Source organism: Adiantum capillus-veneris, chromosome 22 (assembly GCF_014529385.1).
Source record: "Adiantum capillus-veneris isolate H3 chromosome 22, ASM1452938v2, whole genome shotgun sequence".
Classification (NCBI taxonomy): Eukaryota; Viridiplantae; Streptophyta; class Polypodiopsida; order Polypodiales; family Pteridaceae; genus Adiantum; species Adiantum capillus-veneris.
Window position 1 is genome coordinate 28,202,972 of NC_140952.1, and position 24,928 is coordinate 28,227,899.

General features: G+C 40.2%; 1 protein-coding gene across 1 annotated transcript in view; it reads left to right on the forward strand.

Moving 5' to 3' along the window:
• The first annotated feature begins 233 nt into the window (after nucleotides 1–233).
• LOC147429080 (uncharacterized) overlaps nucleotides 234–24,928 on the forward strand; it is a 127,035-nt gene continuing 102,340 nt past the window's right edge. Inside the window, exon 1 of the mRNA XM_086494975.1 lies at nucleotides 234–587. Within this exon, the coding sequence (XP_086351101.1) occupies nucleotides 234–587 (354 nt within the window). The remainder of the gene's footprint in view (nucleotides 588–24,928) is intronic.

Genomic DNA, 24,928 nt, shown 5'->3' on the forward strand with positions numbered 1-24,928 from the left:
ACTGTTTATTGTTGTGTACAGAATTTGGTATTGTTTGTGTCTTTGGTTTTCTGGTTTCATGGTACTTTGGTATTGTTTTTGGTATTGTGTACACTATTTCCTAATGTTTTGTACTTTGGTTCTTTGGTCATTTGGTACTATGTGTTTGTTGTTTTGGTACTCTTATTTGTAAAGCTGTTCTAACCGCTTAGTTTCTCTGTCATAGATATTTTTGACCAGTTTTAATGTGAGATATGGTCTCCCACCACAGAGATGTGCCAACAATTTTGGAGGAGTTCGGTGACAAGCCTATTCTTCTAAAGCTCCTAAGAAGAGTGTGGCGCAAGCATCCACAATTCAATGTAGCGAACACCCTCCTTGTGGATGACACAAGATACAAGTCCTTGAAGAATGATTACGACTCGTGCTGCTGCATTCGATCATATGAACCAAAATATTATGACCCGAAAAAGCCGAAGTATCTTATGGAGATCATTTTTCCATGGATCTGTGGGTGGCTAGATGAGAAGTTCCTCACTGCTTACAGCCACCGCACACCCTTGTTTGATGTCAATGATGGAATTTCCTTGTACGTTGCCAACTACTTCGTATCTTTCGAGGGTATTCGTACAGCTTTGACCCCCCCGATCATTAGGAAGTGAATGGGGTATAGGAGGGCCTCTTTATTTGGCAGTTTAAGGAAATGCTTAAAGCTTAAGCCAAGTTTGACCAAGCCTAAAAGAGAGGGCAAAAAGGCATATGCTGAGATTTTTATTAAAAATACCATTTGTATATTTTGTATTTTGAAAATAGGCTATTTTAACCCAAAAGAGAGGTGGGTAACTGAATTTTAAAATGTCTTTTCCCCATCTCTCTCCACTCTCTCTAACATATAAATCACTCTCTTCTCTCTAACATATAAATCACTCTCCTCTCTCACTTAGTTCTCATTAAAAGAAGCACTTTTTAGCTCCCCCTGCCAAAAAATCAAATTTTGCATATTCTCTCACCGCATTCTCTCTTTAAAATGTGAGCCAACTCTTTCTCTTTCCCCCCCTTTTCCTTTTGTCACTTCCACCTCCCATCATCAAGAGGACATTCTATGATGCCTACATCTGACAGAAAGTGCAAATCCTCCAAGGTTGCAGATCTACTCTCTCTCCCACTCTCTTCCTTTAATGTATTTCTCTCTCTCTCTCTCTCTCTCTCTCTCTCTCTCTTCCTTTAATGTCTCTCTCTCTCTCTCTCTCTCATGCTTCTCCCACTCTAGCTCTAGGGGAGAGCAATGGATAGCTCCATTACCTCTATTTGCAACAGCATTTCTCTCCCTAAAGCTCTCATGATCAACATTTTGAATTCAAAGGAGATTGAGCTACACTCCCTCTCTTTCTTCCCTCCACAACATAATCATTTTCTACTATCTCTGAGTACTCTGCATTTTTTCCCTCCATAGCAAGCTTTCCCTGCTTGTAGCAGTCACGCCTACATAGATAGCACGCACTGAGAGAAAATCATCTTCTCTTAGTCCTAGTGTCTTTGCAATGTTATCAAGGAACAAGAAGTGACAACCATCCACCACCACTGCATGCAAAGTGAGAATTGGGAGGTCAGGAACTTCCTCCAACACCTCGTCTCCCTCTATCATCCGATCTCTTCCCTAGTGGAGCTGGGATCTTGCAGGAGGACAAGTGGCATACATGCTTCATCCTGCTCATCAACCTCTTCAATAAATTCATTTCATTTATCCACAATGGTTACAGGAGGTTTTTGGTTGGCCTTTTCCTTTGATTTTCCCTTATCCATGCCCTCAAGCACAAGCAAGACCAGAACCATCTCCCAAGAGATGAATTGGGTGCCTATGCACCCCATGCCCAAGTCTATGAGGTCCTCTGTCTTGTAGTCCCGCTCAGTAGGCCCTTTTATAAACCTAAACAATGATAACAAAAGTTTTTGTCGACTGCATAGAGGTGTTGGAGAAAATCCACTGGCAACCATGCCATGTTGGATCCCTCGAAGACTATTGCATATTCTTCTATGTGCTCCATCATGTAGTCAATAAAGCTTTGGAATCCCTCTACATGAAGGTTAGCAGTGGCATGCATGCCGATCGTCCCCTCAAACACACTGACTAGTTCATGTGCATGATCTGCAAGTCCTATCTTCTGTAGTTGTGTGAGTCATGGGTCTGCTCGCAAAGAAGATGGGAGGAGAGCTAAAAGCTAGTGTTTTGTGAATGTGAGAAATGAAGTTTAAAACCTAGAAAGTCACTTTTATACTCAATGTCACTTTTTAATAGCACTTAAAATTAACGTCAAATTAACTTAAAACTATAATTATAAACAAAATCACGTGACAAGCCATTGAAAGACACCAGTATTGAAAGTATTCACGCTCCAAATAAAAAAACTTACACATTTCAAACAAAATCTTGAACAAATTAAAAATGAAAAAGAGATTCAAAATGTCATATGTATTAATGGGAGCAAAATCGCTTTAGTTACAAGCTTTTACATTAATACATCGTGGAAAACCAATGTTTTCACACAAAAAGCTCCTCTTTTCTGAAACAAACAACCTTTTCATTGATTACAAAACCATAGTGATTGGTATCTAAGATTAAGATACTCGTGAAAGTGATTGAGATTCGAGTCGTTATTCACCGAGATGTCATGCACTGCATTGTCGTGGAGGCATATTTGCAGATCAATTGATTCTCTGGAGCAACATCAGAGTTTAGTGCCTCCCATTCTCCCTTCGTCAGCTTCCATCTATGTAGGGAAAGACAATTGACAAGCTTTGCTTCGCAATATGGTATCTACACACCACATTCTCAGCAACTACAGAGCACTTGATTGTATCTCCCTGGTGGTTGACCACCTTAGTCTCCCATCCATGTGCAAGGAAGCCGTTGATCGCACTCCCCCCTTTTGCAAGTCCACATTATTTGTGTCCAGTGAACACTCTGCAATTGAAAGATAAACGCGAACACATGAAGGGACATAAACCAAGTTAGGGAAGCTTTGCAGGAACCATAGGTGCACTCATTGCTGAATGCACATCCGTCTCGATTCTCCTTTTGGTTGCTATGATCAAGGCAGTATCAGGCTTAGGTCATTCTATGCTTTGCAAGGACAACCAACATAGAGTAGCTTGCCAAGGTCAACGTGGATGGCCTCAAAAGTTCCTGTGAAGGACTCTATTGGCTCCCACTCTACAAAATTAGATGGGAATACATCTACAAACATGAACAAACAATGAAAACTTTATAGAAATCAAAGAAATATATACAGCAGAAATACAAAATATACATCTAAAAACTTGACAAAGGAGTGAAATTATAGTTTGCAGCAAACTTCGATGGAGCCACTATTGTCTCTAGCTTCAGTTTGTGAAGCAACATACACATGTTGTACCTTTGCAAGTCTCTTGGCGTCATGGGTTTGCTTGAACTCCATGATCCTTCCCTTCCAATGGTGTGCTCGAGAAGCCATGTGTCTCATTGAGACCTTGTGTGCACCTCTTGAGCCAGGCTGCATTGTCACCCACATCAATCGTTTGAACTCCATCATCACCCAACATCCACTGTCGTCTTGTACATTGGTGCATGAAATGGAGTCAATGACACTCCTAGGTCGTCGGGTACCTAGTGATGCCATGGGGAATAGTGACAAAACCTGTAGAAAAACACTTATGATTAGACATTGCACATCCATGTTCTCAGTTGTATAGAGCAAGATTCTTGATGGTACACAAAGATGAAGGATGCCACTTATTGCTATATTACTCCACCTGCTTGTGGGCTTAATGGGCAAGATAATGTTGCAAAGCTTGAGAGGAAAGTAGATCCTCTCTAGAGAGCACAATGGAGAAGGAGCATGAAACCTGTTGAGGAAAGAAAGAGGGATGATCTAGCAGAAGAATATGTTGCACATCTTCAGCTTTTGGTAGAGGTGTTTAGTGAGGCTCATGGAGAAATGGACAATTTTACCTTGAGGAGAATCCAACAATCTTGAGGAGAATGAAGTAAGCTTGAGGAGGGAAAGGAGGTTCAAACTTCTACTGAAGAGCTTTTGGGAGGGAAAACTGAAAGGAAGGAAAGAGAAGCAACTCTTGCAAGGTGAAGTGCAGAGAAGTGAAAGATGGTACAGTAGAGAGGGAGAGAATGATCAACAAATTTTAGGAGGGACCCCTTTTTAGGAGAGAGGGGAGGAGAAACTGACAGCCACTAGAGAGAGAAATGATTGGTTTTTACTCAACTAAAAAGTTCAGATTTTGAATTTATAAAATATTTTCTCTTTATATTTTATAAAAGAGTACAAGTTTGAACACTTACTTTTAGGCCCTGCCATACCCACCATTTCAATCCACATGGCATCCACCTATTTGCCTCTTTCATAATCTCCTTTTTAATCCCATGGAAAATAAAGAGGCCCCCTTAGACCCCATTCCCTTCCTGATGTGTGTAAAGGATTGTGTAAGCTTGAACATTGCATCTGGCATTTTCATGAAAATTATCATTGCATGTGTATCTTGGTCCCCTAAAAATTCTTACTAGTGCACTTTATCTTTTTGTACACGTACTTTTTCTTGCTACTGCTTTAGTACTTTTCTTGGTGACAAGCGTGACTTTGAAGTTAGTGACAAGTGGGATTTTGCATGTTAGTAGTTCCTCTTCAAGGCTGTATGAGAGGAGGGAAGAGGACAACATGAAGCTAGGGGAGAGAGATGATGAGAGCAAGGGAGGGGAGGATGAGAAAGAAAGAAGAAGGGGATGTTTTTGCGGAGTACCAAAAAGGGTTCTTATTACACAATAAAAAATGGGATTTATAACTCTACCTGCATAAGAACTGTACACAACAATCAACTAAAACCATTTAGCATAGTACCAAGATTTGATACTATAGTACCAAAGATTGGTGGCATATTACCACCAGAGATTGCTACTATATAACACAATAGTAACTAAATGATTGTAAAGGTAGAAAATAGTACTAAAGGTGGGTAGTATAGAGTATCAAATTAGGTACTACATTACTATAGAGTATCAAATTTGGTACTACAACGGTCACTTGGACACAAAATAACACAGTACCAAAATTTAGTGCTATAGTAACACAGCTTTCAGCTAAAAAATATAAAGCACAACACCAAAGTTTTATACTGTAGAGTACCAGCCTTGGTACTGTGGAGTAACAAAGTTTAGTATTGTAGAATACCAAATTGATAACACAGCAATGGCACTAGAAAATGCTAATCTCAAGTAAGATTCTATTCAAGAGAATTACAGATGTTGGTTGTGGTTAGAATTGTAGTTGGGGTGAACACTGTATGGATCCCCTCCCGTCCACTTCCTTCTTCATATAGCATACTATTGTAGATATTTTCATGTATCTCTGAGGTTAAAGTCATTATGCACACCAAGGATAGCCTCCATGAAAAACCATATGGCTCTAACTAGAGGGGAATAGATCATCCTTGTCGGTGGGTTCTGATTCAATAGGTTATAGGTATCAACTTTTCCCTCAACCTGGGCATAGTACATGTTGGGTTATGGTGATGGGTTAGCATGCCATTCATGGCATTAATATGATGAGAATAGGGTTAGCTTAGGACTTGATAATGGATACATAGTGTAATACAATGTAGTTGCAAAGAAAAAGATAGACTTCTTACTATTCAACATAATATGCTTCTATTTAGGTATATACAAATAGACAGCCTTTTGACACATGAGCACAAGGTGTGGCTACCTATGCACAAATACAAGTGTCTAGTCTTTACATAAGGATTGTAAGGGTTCTTCACATGGGTTATTGACATATGACTTTTCTAGGTGGAAGAGATTGTTCACACAAGAAATGCAACAAAAATATCGCATCCCAACAATCCTCCCCTATGTGGGTTTTGGTTGCACATCACTCACACAAGATTATCCTTCCCTCAAAACACACTAGGGTGAGGCACACAAAACACAAGCCTCTCCTTGAGCACAAATCTACCTTCCCTAGACACATAGAACACACACAATATCAGGGTGTAGGTAGGTAGGTGATAGTCATTTACAAGGTGTAACTAGCTTATGGTGATTTTGGGCAAGCTCTACGTGCTATTTGCAGGTGATTGTTGTGACAGTGAGTAGCATAGATGGGGTAGTAGCCAAGATGATGAAGAAGCCTAGGGGCTCATGGAAGTGACGAGTGTAGAATGAGGGTTCACAAAGAGCTTCATGATGATGTCCGAGAGAACCTTGGTCAAAAGAAAGCACCAAGCTTTCCACCTTGGACAATATTAGGCACCATGTGTTGTTGACGGCTCTGGTTTGGTGCTCGTAGGTCACACGTGCCTCGCCTTGAAGGCTTTGATGAGTAGTAGGATTGTGGATTGGGGTATCTCTGACCAAGCTCTAGAAGTTTCCCTGTTTTTATTTTTAATCAAGAGGTGGATCCCACTCCTTTTTTTTTCTTCATAGCCACACACACACACAATTCAAAAGTGCAAAGACTATTTAAATATGCTTATGAGCAAAAAAGTCCAAGGTAAAATGATGAATTTATCACTCTCTCCGCTAATTAAGAATCTTGAGAGCTCAAAATTAAGCATTATGAATATGCGTGCTTGAGAAATTTCTCAAGTTTGCGATAGAACTAAGCCAAATATGCACAGAAATACATAATATTAATATAATTATTGATGCTAATGATACACCAATTACGATGTAATTATGAACAATCGTAAAGTTCTCTTTTTGAATCAATTAGCATGGGTAGTGGCACCGATAGTATGTATCCCATTACTAAAGGACTTCAAAAGAAGAAAGTTAACGATGTAATTGACACGATGATTAATATGCAAGGGAAAGGGGTATTGAATTAACAATTCCAATTGCTAAGGCAGAGAGGGCCGCTGAAATCTAGCATAGTGAGGATGCTTAGGATCTAAAATAGATTAGGAGATACGAATCTAGCTAAAAGCTTTGATACTGGTTGTTGGGTTATGGGGGTGGATGGGTTAGTGTGCCATTCATGGCATTAACATGAAGAGAATAGGGTTAGCTTAGGCCTTGATAATGGACACACAGTACAATACAATGTAGTTGCAAAGAAAAAGATAAGACTTCTTATTATTCAACATAATATGCTTCTATATAGGTATATACAGCACATGACCACAAGATGTGGATGCCTATGCACAAATACAAGTGGCTAGTCTTTACACAAGGATTGTAAGGGTTCTTCACATGGGTGATTGACACATGAATTTTCTAGGTGGAAGGGATTGTTCACACAAGAGATGCAACAAAAATCCCGCATCCCAATAGTACAAACCCTCAACTAGAATTCCACCTTTTACGATCTTGTTATGCCAAAGGTCCTTCAGTACTCTTGGTGCCTGGTACATGGTTTTTGTGCATTTTAGAATGTAGAATACTTTTTTCTCCCATCCCTAATGGATATTAATTGGCTCAACACCTCAAGGTATCCTTCATACATAGGCATGCTTAAACTCTGACTCATTTGGGAGGAAAATAGATAATTGTAGTTCTGCTCATCATCCTCATCCTCATCACTATCTGCTTGTATTAACTTTGTCAATGGCTCAATGGAGAAATATTTCCATTCTTCAATGTGTTCTTACTATTGCATATGCTCCACTGCCACTATAAGAGGAGTTGTCTATAACCGCTAGCATTGCCGCGGAAAAACAAAGGAAAAAGGAGCGGCAATAATCACGGCTATGGACGTGGTAGTGGTTTCTCAGCAATAAGTGCGATAATAGTTGCAGCAATATACTCGCTGATATTACGGCGACAGTTGCCGCTCCTATTACCGCGCTTATTGCCGCTACAAGCCCATTCAAGAATAAAGGTGCTCATTTGGGCCACCCAAAATTGGGTGGATTAAATGAGCACCTTTATTTTTGACATGCATAAAACAACGAAACATCAATTGTTTTTTTGGAAGAGTATAAAAAAACCCAAAGAATTGAAATTGAATTTACTTTACATTGACAATTTAATATGCAGAAGATCAATTATTTAAAAAAGCTACAATAAAAAGTAAATACTTGTATATACATTGTGTCACATTGGGACTTTATGAAAGTTTGGAAAAAATATTATTCTATCTAATCCTCCTCTATCTCGTCGTCGTCTACATGCACGTACGTTTGATCACCTTGACTCTATATAAAACCCAAACCAAATTAGACAATTATCAACAGCTTAAAGTAATTGATACAAAATTACTTGTTTAAACTTACTGCTTATAGTGATCCAACCGTTGTGTCGAACTGCTTGCGAGAGATGTGGTTGTTTTTTAACAACCATCGCCACGTATCAAATTCTGTATGTCACTCCCAATACTTGACCATCTCTTTGGTTGGTCGAGAAAGAGTGATATTTTCCTAAGTCAGCAATAATAATAACAAATCATCAACTACAATCTTAATAATCACCGATCGATGTTATAATTTAATCAATCTTACATATTTTTCCTTCCAAGCTCCCTTGCCTCCTGAGCCATAGTGCGTGGGAGTTGGTCTGGGCGCGAGCCTCGTGTTGTTGTCTATGTGATGAGTCCGTTGTAGCTTGATCGCTTTTTTCTTGAATTGCCAACTCCCAATCTGCGTCTGCCATGTTGCCACCATGGTAGCTCCTATTTGGATCTCTGACCTGGTTGGCTATTACGCGTCACACATTGGACTGCTTGTTTTTCAAAAATGTCTTTATGTAGCCCTCCAACCACTGTTGTGACTAACAGCGCGTCCTCAATGTACCTTGCATGATCGGAAAGTTGGTCTCTAAACTTTATAAAATAGTTCTTATACGTTGAATGTATAAGAATTTGCAGATGGCGTCAAAATGCCATGTCCCCTGTGTTGTGTCGAAGTCCACCTCCCTGCCATATTTAACTATGTAGTAGCACCCATGTGTGTCTGGCACGAGTGCATTAGTATCCTTGTCCTCCGCATCAAGAGCGGCACGCTCTGAAAGTGGGGACTCCGTTCCCCTGTCACTACCAAAACAGGTGAAACCACAAGATCCACCGCTACTTCATCTCTCACGGCGCTCGCTGCCCTAAGACGATCATCAACGCACGCTGCTAGAGGAAGTTTGGTGACGGTGTTCTGGCAAAGCAGGAGTGGAATGGAGTGGCATAGGACCCTGTGATGCGATTGGACTGGGACCCTGCGATGGAAGGGGAGTAGGACGATAAGAAGGGGAGGTATACTGAGGTGCCCTCGGTGAGAGGCTTTGTAGGTAAGGAGTCCCTCCCTGACTCCCCTATGGTGTAGTCTGCGGAGAAATACCGTAGGTTGCAAGCTACTGCGGAGTGTAGCGACCAAACAAATTCCTTGTCTCTCGGAGGTACTGGCCTCTACTGCTGAATTTATGCCCGGTGGAGGAACCTGAGAAGGGTAGCTGTAGGATGTCCATGCGTGCAAATAACAAAAATAAACCTATGATACTTATGGTTTAGGATTAACTAGGCAAAAACATTCTTTATTTCTTTGCTTGTTCTCACCGACTCAAGACTTGGGTCCACTGGAGGTGATGTCCACCCGTGGTAGGAGCCCACCTGGGATGTGAACCAACCAAAAGAAGAGCCAACTGGCTACTTCCCACCAGGTGGTCTCTTGCATGATATCTACATTACAAAGAGCAATATAAGATGAAACTTTTCCCCCTACTCACTCATGTATAAATCCATACACAAGTATATTAGCACACAAACACGTAGATACATATACATACTAGTAGACCTAAGTAGGGGCTAGTAGTGCGAAAGGTCAAGTGGCACCTCTTTAGATATCATCACAGTCTCAACCGTGGTAAAACCAAAGGTACGTTGCGTAATCCATGCAGGAGTGGACAAATGACCACAACGCCACAATTAAAAAGGGACTATACCCAAGAGGAAGCGTCTAACCTTCGGGTGCTATGCTCCATACTTAGTACATACATACATGCATAACCAAATAAATATATACACACAAATATATATACAATTACGTATGATAGCCATCATTTTGAGTATAGATAAATAGTTATGGTTGTAAATGTAGCCATCAATTTGTGTTGTGTGTAGTGCGAGAGTGCTCGCGACTTCCGAGTAGAGTGCTATGAAGAACAACTTCTTTATTGTGCTTCTTGTGCAGCATCTCTTCACAACAGCTCCTTGTTCAAGGGATTACTTTGCCTCCACTATACACACATGTCTGCCTCCATTCTGAGGTACGGTATCCTTAAAATGTTTCAAACCTAATGCCTATCCGGTGGGGAGAAAGAGATAGGAAGAGAGATAGAGAGAAATATAGAGAAGTTAAGGAGAGAGAGTAGAAAGTAATTTCCAAGGGTCTATCGATGTCACGTAAAGAAGGCATTTTTCATAGCACTCTACAGAAGCAGGAGCATACCTGCGCTACGCACACCAAAAAATGGTTGCTCTGCCTAGAACCATTGCTCTTTATCTCCCTATTTTTTATCTTCCTCTCTCTACCTATCTCTTTCTGCCGGCGAATATCTCTAATTCTCTCTCTCCCTCTTTCCCTCTCTCTCTCTCTCTCTCTCTCTCTCTCTCTCTCTCTCTCTCTCTCTCTCTCTATCTCTCTATCTCTATCTCTATCTCTCTTTCCTCTCAATCTTTCTCTCTATATATCTCTCTCTCTATCCGTCTTTCTCTATCTCCATCTCTTCCTCTCTCTCTCTCTCTCTCTCTCTCTCTCTCTCTCTCTCTCTCTCTCTCTCTCTCTCTCTCTCTCTCTCTTAGATTTGACAAATACGATGTGCATTCTTTGATGTGGGCCAAAAATGCAAAGCAACGAAGAGGCCAAGGAGGCGTAGCATGTATGACTAAAAAGGGTTTGAAAGACGTTTCAATTGTCAAAGAAGATAAGTATAAACGCTACTTATGGCTGAAGATCAGCTGGGACCAAATGGTCAAGTCATGTTTGTGGCTGGTTGCTACATTCCTCACTATGACTCCAAATTTTATGCTCGCTTGGATATGGATAGAGATCAGCCCTTTATTGAACTAGAGGAAGACATTGCTTATTACAAGGATCAAGGTGAAGTCATTTTTTTTGGAAACATGAATGCTCGCACAAATACGTTACAACACAACACACAACAAGTCGACATGCTGCATGTCTCAAGAAGAATGGATGATTCATACATGTATAATCGAAGTTCTAATGATGCAAAATAACTGGATCACTAAGGAAAGTCACTTCTACATATGTGCAATAGTATCGGAATGCTCATTGAAAATGGTGTATCTCTATGGCAAGGCACCAATGACTTTACATGTAGAAATCACACTGGTGATAGCGTGATTGAATATATGTTGTCCTCGGAAGCCACTCTAGAATGCATACAAAGCTTTACACTTGGTGAATGGAATACGGAATCAGATCATAGGATGTTATGTATTGACCTCAAGTGTGGTAAACGGCCCGAGCATGTAGTCTCCAATCATAATGTGAATCATTTGTACCTACATCTAGACTTCAAACAAGCACTTATATATGTTGAGCTGGACCAAATGTTAAGCATGATAGAGCATTGATAGCCGTTTTTCGGCTCTTTGTAATTTCCATAGTGAGTTATCTCACCCTATCAAATCACTCAAACATTGTGGTTACCCTCACCCTTTCACTGTATATAGGTGCGTGTGAGTTAGGGGACTTTTCCCATATCTCCTTACTGAAATAAAAAACCCTCAATTAGCTAGGCATTGGGCTAGTTGAGCCAAATATATATATATATATATATATATATATATATATATATATATATATATATATATATATATATATATATATATATATAAGTATATTATGGCCCATGCGTATGTAAATATTTCTTTGTATATGGGGCCTAAATAAAAGATTTTTTCATAATTATTTTGGTATTTATTTAAATATTTCTACCTAGGTGTGTGTTATTTATGCTCTGTACATTGCCTCACCATTACCACAATTTTTCTTACCATTTTTCATACTCTTTATTCCATATAGAAATATTTTCATGTAAGCTTCTCTTATATTTGGTGTAACTCCACCCCAACAAAAAATCCAAAAAAACTAGTTTTATTTATGTGTATATTTTTTCACTATTGTGATTTTTCCCTTCCTACATCTATTTTGTTTTTTTTTCTAAAAAAATAGAACACCAAAAATATTTATCTTTTTATGGTAGCCTCATAATGAGAGAGATTTCTTTTGACCCCTTTATATTTTTTCCACTTATATTATTTATATTTGACATGTACATATTTTTTAGACCCCTCAATATTTGATTTTCTTAGTTGTACTATTCACTTATATCATGATCTCAACAATATCTTCAATTATATACCTACCAAATAAGGTCAAGGGTAGGTGGCATGCATACATGCACTATGGAGGGCTCACTCTTGGAGGTATTCAAAAGAATCATCTAAAGAAGGACCCCACAAGGACCTTGTGCAGTGGAAAAAAACAGTCGGTTTTTCTGAATTTTTAAAGTTCACTTGCTCTCTGAATTTGAAAAGGTGATACAAACAAAAGTTGTAGCTCGTGGACTAAACTTTTGCCTCAAATTTTTTCATATTTTTTTGAGCTATGAGTTGTGAGCTATGATTTTATTAGTGGACCCCAGTTTTCCCATGCTATGCAGCCACACTCTCTCTTCCACTTTATCATTTTCCTCTTTCACACACACTTCTCCACTCATCATCCCCACCTCTCTCACCACTCCTCTCTGCACCTTACTCACCTTCTCCTCAACCTTGAAGAATAAGAGAAACCATGGTGAACTCATACCTCCCACACACAATTCCATTCCAAAATTGACCACCTAGTCTCATTTTTCCTCCTCCAAATTACCCATATCTATCAAAAAAACCACAAAATTCAGCCTCTTCTCTTAAAAGACAGCATCATGGTGGTTGATTACTCAGTTTCAATTACCTTGTCTCTCAAGGAAGGTCAAGAGTGGAGAAAAAATGTACCGTCAAAGCTAGTGGACCGTCAACAAGCGTCAAAATTGGCCCTACTCAAGACACTTGGAGCATCAACCTTGTAAGAAATCCACCTTTTCTTACCTCTTTAAGAGTTTTTCTTCCTTATTTGTATCCTACATGGATACTCCCATTGTAAATATCCAATTCCATTTGTAAATTAATACTAACTCTACTAACACTAACCCACTATGAAAAGTCCTATCACCTCCATTTCTCTCCTCTCTCTTTCCCCACCAACTTCTTGATGATTCCAAGCAAAAGAAATTAGATAAATTGCTGAAAATCTAACCCAACCATGGTTAGAGGAGTAACCCTAGCCTTCAAAATTTCTATAAAAGGAGGGTGTAGCTAGCACAAAAAGGGGGAGCCATAAGCAAGAGCACTATGCTATAGCTTGAGAAGTCAAGCTCAACCTCTCTAGAAGGAGCTCTTGAGTGGAAGCTCATTGTCTTATGCATGTGCATGTGTTGTAATAGGGGATTAGCAAGGGAACTCTATGTCATTGTAAGAGAGAGAGTGATCATTCAATTGAGAGTAGGAAATCTATCATTTCTCCTACTAGTGTAAGCCCAACATTTGCTAAATTAAGGAGGGTGGATTTGGACTAAGCTTGGATACTTTGTCTCCCTTCCAACGTGAAGTAATGGATAACAATGATGCGTAAGTGTCTTGGTGTTTTTTGTTAAGTTCTTGATAGCTTGTCTCTGGTGTTGTCATCAATCTAGCCATAAATCCCACATACTGTAAGAGGGCGACAGGGTGGAGAAGACTCCCCTGGCCTTAAGACAGTGATTGGGGTGGCTTTTCTTGTGATGTGTTGTGGTGAAATTTACGCAAGCTATGTTGAATAAATACTAATCTCACTTTGATTTGTCATGACAGATTTGTAAGAAGGTATTAATGCAACAAGCACCCCCTCTCCCCTTCTCTCTCTTTCTTAAATATATAGTTGTGTTTGCTTGATCATTGCCGATACGTTTCAAAGCAGCCCGAGCACTATCTCTCTCTCTCTCTCTCTCTCTCTCTCTCTCTCTCTCTCTCTCTCTCTCTCTCTCTCTCTCTCTCTCTCTCTCTCTCTCTCTCTCTCTCTCTCTCTCTCTCTCTCTCTCTCTCTCTCTACGCGTCCTAGTTCGCATCCAAAACTAGGTGGTGCCCCAAATTTGTGTAGGGTTAGGTTGCGGGTTTGTATGTGTGTTTGTTCTTTTTTTCCAACCCCAACCCAATTGAGCAGCATGGGAGCCTAGAAGAGTGCTTGGAGGCCACTCTTCTTGTTGCCCGCCCCAGACCTCCTCAAATTGGTGCCCCCACGGAGGACAGGCTTGTGTATGTTTTGTGAAGGCTCAACCTTTAGCATAATCAAGTAGCTTGCATGAATCACGAGAATTTGTATGATCCCTTCATTCCCATTGCAAGGCAAAAGGTACACATAATTGTTAGTACTAAGTTGCAATTTCAGCGAGTAATTCGTAGAATTTTAGGTTAGCCGAGATAAACACTTCGGTAAATCCTTTTTTTTTGCCTCTCATTAGGTACGATATTAGCTTGGACGTCTATATTTTTGTGTTATTTTAAGCATTAGGACATGCATAGGCCATGGATAATGGCCCAGGAATAGAGGTTTTTCCCTTTCATTTTACTCCACACATTAGAATAAACGTTGCAATTAGTAGAAATATCCATTTTCAACAACGAATGGTGTTCATGTTTGGTGCCCAAAGAGTAGGAGAAATTCTTGCATCACCAAACCCTGTCATTCTACCTCTCATCAACTACCACACTTCTTTTGATATACATGTGTTCATTTTATTTTTAAATGAAGTGCAGCCCGGCAAAATAGTATGTATGTTTGTTTTTTCTTTGTCCAAGTTGTTACAAGAAACAAAAAAACGATCATTTGTTCTAACTAGGAATGTGTGTGCAATGAAAGTTCAATCCTTAGAGATCTAGCTCTATTACCAATTGAGTTGCAGGAGCAAGTAGTAAGGCGTCTCCCTCATAACAAGAGGGTGGTGAAGTTAAGACGGAAGGTCCTACGCGTGGATTCCATTTTCCTCTTGTTGTTGGACACTAAGGAAGACCGCGCATTCATCCAACTAGTGTGTGCCCTAAGATTGGTAAATAGAGTGAAATTTGGCGTCTGGCGAGTGCATTTCACCATTGAGGAAGACTCTTCAGGAAACTTGCGGCCAGAGTTCATGCTTCATAGACTCACATTTGGTGAATTTTTCCCTCATTTGCGTCTTATTAATAGTCTTCCTTTCGCTTTCAACAAAGGAGATAGGGAGCTATTCAGAGCTTGTCTTAATAAAGAGAGCATAGAGAAGATTGCAAATTTGTATAAATTCTCATCCTTCTCTACTTTCTATGACACTTTGTTCATAGAGACATTGTAAATCTCTTTATGCTTTTGAATGATTTAACCATAATCCTAAGGAGTTTTTGTCGAGGAATTTTGTAGCACAAGTGGAGTCTTTAAATCTTGCAAACTTGATTGGACTTGATGAGGATGTTCTTTATGAAATTGTGAGAAGGTTGCCTCACTCCGACTGTGTGGAACTCGAAGGAAAGGAGCTCCTAGTCAATTGCTACTTTCTCACGGTCTTCGACGAGCATGAAGATCTAGTTTTTATACAAACCGCTTGTGCGTTGGGAATTGTAGAGCAAGTGCAATTTATCAGTTGGGACGTGGTTGCTCTTTTGGATCCAGAAAATGAAGTTCTAGAGATTTCTGTTTATCGCCTTAGCTTTGAAGAATTTCAACCCTTCTTAGAGCTCATCAATAGTCTACCTTTTTGTTTTGATCAAAGAAATCCAGACCTCATTGAAGCTTGGATAGCTGAAGAAGAAAACCTAGAGTGGTATTTTCTTACTTCTTCATTTGCAGGCGAGTGGTTCTAAATCTCTATTGTATCCCTTATTGTAACTCGTGTTGTAATCTTTCATAATAATGGAGAGCCAACGCCAAATGTCTGGATATCCTCTTTTCTTTGGAGAGCCTGGAGAGGATGCAGAATTATTTTTAGCAAATTTCAAGATGTCTTGCCGCATCAAGAGGATAGTTTGAGCTGGTCCTTAGGAAAGATGCTAGTACTTGGTTTGACTCTTTGCCTGAGGAAGTTAAGGGGAATTACACAGAAGTTTTGAATCGTTTTAAGAGATACTTCTTTGATCCCCAAAACACTCAAAAACTATGGCAAGACATTGTTTCTCATAAGCAAAAAGACTTAGATGACTACTACTTGTACAAGCAAGAGTTTCTACGTCTTTGGGCTCTATGGATACGAAATGTTGCTAACCCTGGTGATGGTGCAAAATTTTTAAAGAAGGAGAGGCTCATAGCCGGACTCTTTCCTGACCTTAAGGTAAAAGTTGAGGCGGGTGCACCTGCTACTTTTGATGCAGCGGAAACTAGGGCTGCTGAGAAGTACAGGAAACTCAAGTGCTTAAGGGGAGAGGTTCCAATAGAAGGTCTTAGACCCAAAGGTAAGTCACAAGCATCAACATCTAGGGAGCTTCCTGAGGTAATGGCTGAAGTGATTGAGAAGTTAAATGAATCTTTAAGCAGCCTGTCAATTCACCTTGCACAAGCTGTAGGTCCAAAGGGACAAGCAAAGAAGTCAGAAGAGAGAGAGCCACGAACTAGGAGAGTCTTGCAATGTTGGAATTGCGGAGAGTCTGGACATGGGATGTATAATTGTCCTTGGCCCCATGGAGAGCCAGGGAGACCTAACTTGAATTACCCAGTGATGAATGCAGGAGAAGGAGCTGGTCAACAACCAAGGCTTCTACAAAGGCCAAATGGACCAAGACCACCTCCACAAGGGGTACAAGGAGTTTTACCTTTTCCAGATCCAAATGTGCATGTGGTAGAGGTGACAAATTCAAATGAGGTTGACATGGAAGCCAATGGCATTAAGCATGGCCGAGGAAAAGGTAAAGAGAAAGAAGGAGTCACATCATAGAGTGACCATGGACAAGGCAAGAAGGCAAAGGAAACCAAGAGGACTCGACGTCGTATCAACCTCCAAGACTTCCCTCTTGGACATGGTATGGCTCCGTACAACTTGTTGGAAGACATGAGAGGTAAGGGTCCTGATATTTCATGGCCTCAATTTCTTGCATTATGTCCACAAGTTAGGAGGGATTTAACAAGGGCAGTTAGCACTAGGAGAAAGGTAAAAGAGAGTGTGCCTGTTGTAAAAATTGCACAAGCTGAAATGAATGAGGACATTACACCAGTGCTAGACTGTTACATCAAAGGAAGATTGGTTAGGAAAGGTCTAGTGGATGGGGGTGCACAAATTTGCATCATGACAGAGGGACTCATGCAAAAACTAGGCATGCACATCCATGAGACACCTGAAATTAAGGTCAAGATGGCAAACAATAGCAAGGCTAGGTGCGTAGGCATTTGTAAAAATGTTTTTGTGGAGGCCTTTGGCATTAAGAAGGCAGTGGATTTCTATGTCATGTCTACCAAAGGAAATGGTTACCCATTTATCCTAGGGAGACCATGGCTAATGAAAATGCGAGCTTTGCAGGATTGGGAGAGTGGAAAGCTAATTTGCAGGAACGACAATCATAAGAAGGTTGTCTTTGACATGAAGGAGCAACGCCAAGAGGAGCTCCATGAAGAATCATCTCAAAGTGAGACGGAAGAAGGTTGGACCGATAGCACTTCAGAAGAAGAAAGTAACGGCAGCATTACTGAAGAGGAGTCTTCCATCGAAGTCATGGGGGTAAGGTTTAAGCCAAGCAACCAAGAGACCTCTTGTCAAGGCTTGGAGGAGGTAGGTCCTCAAGAGAACGAAGGTGTTCAAGATGAAGGGATGCTGGAAGGTATGCTATCAACAACACTTACAAAGGATGAAAGAGAGGAGTTCAAATGTGTGCTAAGGAAGTTTCCTAGGCTTTTTGCTAAAGACTACACCGACGTGCGTGGGGTAGATGTTGTTCAACACAGATTGAGTTAAAGCCTGAGGCCACACCTAAAGCTCAGAAGCTACGAAGGCTAGGAGTTATAAAGGAGCAGGCTCTACTCAAGGAGGTAAGAAAGCTTCTAGCAGCAGGTTTCATTTATCCAGTGGAGAATTCAGAGTGGGTCTCTCCTGTTGTTGTCACTCCTAAGAAAAACGGAAAGTGGAGGGTGTGTGTGGATTACCGTCCACTCAATGAGGCAACAAAAAGAGATCACTTTCCCCTCCCATTTCAGGATGAGATACTAAATGAGGTAGCTGGTCATGAGAAGTACACTGTGTGTGATGGCTACTCAGGCTACTTTCAAATAGGTATCGCATTGGAAGATCAATTGAAAACAACCTTTATCACTCCTTGGGGTTGTTATGCTTTTAGAGTCATGCCATTTGGTCTGACAAATGCTCCTGCAACATTCCAACGTTTCATGAACATGGTGTTTCAAGCATTTTTTGGAAAGTCAATTAGGGTGTTCATTGATGATTTCTGCATTTATAGCTCAAAATCATTGCATCTACAAAGGGTAGAAGAAGGTTTAAAGAAGCTCTACGACATGGGAGGTCAACTCAACCCCGACAAGTGCCACATAGGTGAGGATGAAGTGATCTTGCTCGGTCACAAGGTTTCCTATAAAGGCATTGAGGTGGATCCTTCAAAGGCAAAGGCTCTTATTGAGCTCCCATCACCGAAGAGTCTTAAGGAGGTCATCTCTTTCATTCAGAAGGTGAAGTATATGTCACGCTTCATTCACTTAGCCTCGGAGTTGCTTCATCCTTTGCAAAAGTTGACACAACAAGTAGAATTTGCATGGTCTGATGAGCTTGAAGAGTATTTTTGTAACATTAAAGTCATTTTGTCAGAGCTACCAACACTCATGCCTCCTTGTTGGGAGTACACATTCTTTGTTAGCTCTAGTGTTGGAAGGGAAACAATTGGTGCTGTGTTGCTACAACAAGATCCCCACAGTACAAGGATGCGACCCATCTACTTTGCTAGTAGGGTCATGAATGCTTTGGAGAGAGACTACACAGAAGCAGAACTCATGATGCTTTCTCTCATGTTTGCGGTGAGAAAGTTTAGATCCTACCTGCTACCAAAACCTTTTGTAATTCTCACTGCAGAAAATTTGTTCCCTTGGGTGTCATCTCAAATGAATCTTAGTACTAGGATCTCAAAGTGGATTATGGAGTTGCAAGAGTTCCAATACTCTTTCAAGGTAGAAGATAGTGTGCGTGCACAATTGGCAGGGATTCTCACTTATAGGGTACATGAGAAGGAAATTAAGGTGCCTCAAGTAAAGACCCTACCATTGCCACCACCAAAAAGTATTCCAATGCTTTTACCTTGTTCTTTGATGGAGCTTTTCGACGAGCCACAGGGAAAGCAGGGGGAGGGCTAGTGTTGCTCAACCCAAGTGGAGAGGTGGTCATGAAAGAGAAGGTCAATCTACCAAGTTCAGCTAGCAACAATGAAGCAGAATATGACACACTACTTCATGGTTTAAAAATATGCATTGGCCATGGTATACAACGTCTCATGGTAAAAGGGGATGCACTTCTCATTGTGAAGCAGATTTTAGGCATTTGGGCATGCAAAAATGAAAGACTAAGGGCAAAGTTCATACCATCCGTAGGCTATTTAATCAATTTGAGGAGGTGCAATTATATCATATTCCTAGGAAACAAAATGAAGATGCTGATTTACTTGCACAACAAGCCGTTGCATGTGTAAAGAAAGAAGTGCAGGTCATCATGGTGGCGGCTGCTGTGAAGCAACCGAGGTACCAGGGATTGGAGTCATTGGCTCCCATCATTGGCTACATTTTGGAGGGTGAGTTTCCACCAGACTTCACAAAAGCTCAGAAGAGGAGACTCATGAAGAAGGCAAGCATGTATCTCTTCCTAGAAGGCTCCCTCTATCAAAGAGGGAAGGATAAAGTGTGCAGAAGAGTACCAACTATCGCGGAAATTCCAGCCATTCTAAAAGGTTTGCATGAAGAGGCATGTGGTGGTCATTTTTCCCAAGAATTAACTGTGAAGAAGATTTTGCTTGCGGGGTATGTTTGGCCAAGTCTACATGTGGATGTCCAACATTGGTGTAAAAGTTGTCACAATTGTCAGGTAAATGGGAATAGAAGATTGATTTATGGTCCAAGGCAAATCGTGCTTGCAAATGGACCCTTTGAAAAGTGGGGCATTGATGCTATGGGTCCTCTGCCTAGGACAAAAAATGGTAAACTCTACATTCTAGTGGCTGTAGACTATATGACTAGGTGGGTGGAAGCACAAAGTGTGGCAAAGGTAAATGAGAGGACAGTGAGCAAATTCGTCTACACTCACATTTGTTGTAGATTTGGCACACCTTTGGAGATTGTTTCTGATAATGGTCCAGGGTTTAGAAAGGGATTTCTCACAGAAGTCTGTGAAGAACTTCACATTCTACATCGTCACAGTACACCCTACTATCCCCAATCAAATGGTTTGGTAGAAAAAGCTAATGGTGTCATTGCAAGCATCATTAGAAAGATGGTGAAAAACAAGACAAAGTTGTGGGATGACTTCTTGGATGGTGCCTTGTGGGCATATCGAACCACATATAGGGAAGCCACGGAGTTCACACCATTTCACTTGGTCTATGGTCAAGAGGCTTTGCAGCCTATCGAGCTCAACATTCCAACAATGCGACTTCATGGCAAAGGAGCACAAGATGATCAAGAGGTATGGATGGATCGACTGCTTACCTTAGCTGAGCGGAAAAGAGAAGCAGCATACGAGTGCTATAAGAGGAAAGCCACACAGACAAAGGAGAAGCTTGACAAGAAACTGAAGGACAAAGGCATCAATGAAGGAGATCTTGTGCTAAGGTATGACAATCGACTCGATAATCGTTTTGATGCCAAATTTGAAACAAGATGGCAGGGGCCATACATAGTCAAGAAGGCTTTCAATTCAAGTTACTATCAACTTATGGTCTTGAATGGGAAAGAGCACTCCAAGAAGGTAAACGGCTATCGCTTGAAGCCTTACTTGAGTCGCCTTCTACCAAAGGATCTACCAGAGCAAAAGGCAACTATCTCATGTAAGTATTGTTCCATGAAGCATGAGTGTAACACAAACCAAAATTCCAAGGGGCCAAACAATGAAGATCTTGTCAAGGACTCTGAAGCACTCTCTTTGGAAAAGATTCTTTATGATGGTACATGAATATACCATCATCCTGGGGGAGGGCTATTGATAGCCGTTTTTCGGCTCTCTGTAATTTCCATAGTGAGTTATCTCACCCTATCAAATCACTCAAACACTGTGGTTACCCTCACCCTTTCACTGTATATAGGTGCGTGTGAGTTAGGGGACTTTTCCCATATCTCCTTACTGAAATAAAAAACCCTCAATTAGCTAGTCATTGGGCTAGTTGAGCCAAATATATATATATAATATATATATATATAATATATATATATATATATATATATATAAGTATATTATGGCCCATGCGTATGTAAATATTTCTTTGTATATGGGGCCTAAATAAAAGATTTTTTCATAATTATTTTGGTATTTATTTAAATATTTCTACCTAGGTGTGTGTTATTTATGCTCTGTACATTGCCTCACCATTACCACAATTTTTCTTACCATTTTTCATACTCTTTATTCCATATAGAAATATTTTCATGTAAGCTTCTCTTATATTTGGTGTAACTCCACCCCAACAAAAAATCCAAAAAAACTAGTTTTATTTATGTGTATATTTTTTCACTATTGTGATTTTTCCCTTCCTACATCTATTTTGTTTTTTTTTCTAAAAAAATAGAACACCAAAAATATTTATCTTTTTATGGTATCCTCATAATGAGAGAGATTTCTTTTGACCCATTTATATTTTTTCCACTTATATTATTTATATTTGACATGTACATATTTTTTAGACCCCTCAATATTTGATTTTCTTAGTTGTACTATTCACTTATATCATGATCTCAACAATATCTTCAATTATATACCTACCAAATAAGGTCAAGGGTAGGTGGCATGCATACATGCACTATGGAGGGCTCACTCTTGGAGGTATTCAAAAGAATCATCTAAAGAAGGACCCCATAAGGACCTTGTGCAGTGGAAAAAAACGATCGGTTTTGCTGAATTTTTAAAGTTCACTTGCTCTCTGAATTTGAAAAGGTGATACAAACAAAAGTTGTAGCTCGTGGACTGAACTTTTGCCTCAAATTTTTTCATATTTTTTTGAGCTACGAGCTGTGAGCTATGATTTTATTAGTGGAACCCAGTTTTCCCATGCTATGCAGCCACACTCTCTCTTCCACTTTATCATTTTCCTCTTTCACACACACTTCTCCACTCATCATCCCCACCTCTCTCACCACTCCTCTCTGCACCTTACTCACCTTCTCCTCAACCTTGAAGAATAAGAGAAACCATGGTGAACTCATACCTCCCACACACAATTCCATTCCAAAATTGACCACATATTCTCATTTTTCCTCCTCCAAATTACCCATATCTATCAAAAAAACCACAAAATTCAGCCTCTTCTCTTAAAAGACAGCATCATGGTGGTTGATTACTCAGCTTCAATTACCTTGTCTCTCAAGGAAGTTCAAGAGTGGAGAAAAAATGTACCGCCAAAGCTAGTGGACCGTCAACAAGCGTCAAAATTGGCCCTACTCAAGACACTTGGAGCATCAACCTTGTAAGAAATCCACCTTTTCTTACCTCTTTAAGAGTTTTTCTTCCTTATTTGTATCCTACATGGATACTCCCATTGTAAATATCCAATTCCATTTGTAAATTAATACTAACTCTACTAACACTAACCCACTATGAAAAGTCCTATCACCTCCATTTCTCTCCTCTCTCTTTCCCCACCAACTTCTTGATAATTCCAAGCAAAAGAAATTAGATAAATTGCTGAAAATCTAACCCAACCATGGTTAGAGGAGTAACCCTAGCCTTCAAAATTTCTATAAAAGGAGGGTGTAGCTAGCACAAAAAGGGGGAGCTATAAGCAAGAGCACTATGCTATAGCTTGAGAAGCCAAGCTCAACCTCTCTAGAAGGAGCTCTTGAGTGGAAGCTCATTGTCTTATGCATGTGCATGTGTTGTAATAGGGGATTAGCAAGGGAACTCTATGCCATTGTAAGAGAGAGAGTGATCATTCAATTGAGAGTAGGAAATCTATCATTTCTCCTACTAGTGTAAGCCCAACATTTGCTAAATCAAGGAGGGTGGATTTGGACTAAGCTTGGATACTTTGTCTCCCTTCCAACGTGAAGTAATGGACAACAATGATGCGTAAGTGTCTTGGTGTTTTTTGCTAAGTTCTTGATAGCTTGTCTCTGGTGTTGTCATCAATCTAGCCATAAATCCCACATACTGTAAGAGGGCGACAGGGTGGAGAGGACTCCCCTGGCCTTAAGATAGTGATTGGGGTGGCTTTTCTTGTGATGTGTTGTGGTGAAATTTACGCAAGCTATGTTGAACAAATACTAATCTCACTTTGATTTGTCATGACAGATTTGTAAGAAGGTATTAATGCAACAAGCACCCCCTCTCCCCTTCTCTCTCTTTCTTAAATATATAGTTGTGTTTGCTTGATCATTGCCGATACGTTTCAAAGCAGCCCGAGCACTATCTCTCTCTCTCTCTCTCTCTCTCTCTCTCTCTCTCTCTCTCTCTCTCTCTCTCTCTCTCTCTCTCTCTCTCTCTCTCTCTCTCTCTCTCTCTACGCGTCCTAGTTCGCATCCAAAACTAGGTGGTGCCCCAAATTTGTGTAGGGTTAGGTTACGGGTTTGTGTGTGTGTTTGTTCTTTTTTTCCAACCCCAACCCAATTGAGCAGCATGGGAGCCTAGAAGAGTGCTTGGAGTCCACTCTTCTTGTTGCCCGCCCTAGACCGCCTCAGCATCAAGAGAGCCCAACATTCATTACCTGAAAATTTTTAACTCATTTTTGGGCCTTTTAAGAGTGCCACATCATCAAAGTTGTACAAAAGAAAGCAACCCAGTAGAGCCCTCTAAATATTGCTTAGAACCCCATGATATGACCTATCATTGGAAAGTTCTTGAAAAATGGATTCTAAAGAGCCAAGGTTCGAAAAGTTTGGATGAATTCTATGAAAGTTATGCAATTTTTTTTTCAATCAGCCAGGTTTTGTTACCGTTACGGTAATCTAAAATCACCTTTTTCTAGATCTACATGAAGGCAATGTCCGATACATGCATGCTATATATCAATAGATAGCATTTGAAGAGTAGATTCTAAATATCCGACCTCCAACAAGTTTGGATCTTATTTGTAAAAAATTTACTAATCCCCACTTTTTGAAAGCTATGCCACATCAACAATTCTTACAAGGCCCATTTTTGAGTTCAAACTTTTCCTAATGAGAATGCAAGTGGAAAGTTTTCAAAGAAGTAATTTTCTCTTGTGCGAAGGAATTCTTTTCAGTGAAACAGGTGTCTTGCAAAAGGTCTAAGAAGGATAGCACCAAGAAGAAATGGTTTGACATGGAATGTAGTCAAGCCCAAAAACACTTGCTAAGATTTGATGCAAGCAAAGACAAGGAAGTTTACTTGGAATGTTCACACACATACAAAGCACTTGTTCAAGAGAAGATCAGAAGGTGGGAAGTAAAAAAATAAACTTCTTTAAGCGTAAGAGAAAGCGCATGCATGTGGCAAGTTTTGACAAAATCTAAAAGGCGAGCGCGTTGAGAGCTTTGGTGACTTGACACTTGAGGATATTTATATGCATTGCAAGAACGTCTATGAACAACCCAATGTTGATAATATGGACTATTGTAGCTCCCTTCCCTTTATGTCTCCCTTCTTTACCATTGAAGATGTATGCTGCGCGTTTGAGAAACTTGCTACTCGCAAGGCAGGGGACCTTCAAGGTGTCAAGGCTGAAATGATTAAATGGACAAACAAGAAAACACGATATTGGATATGCGATAT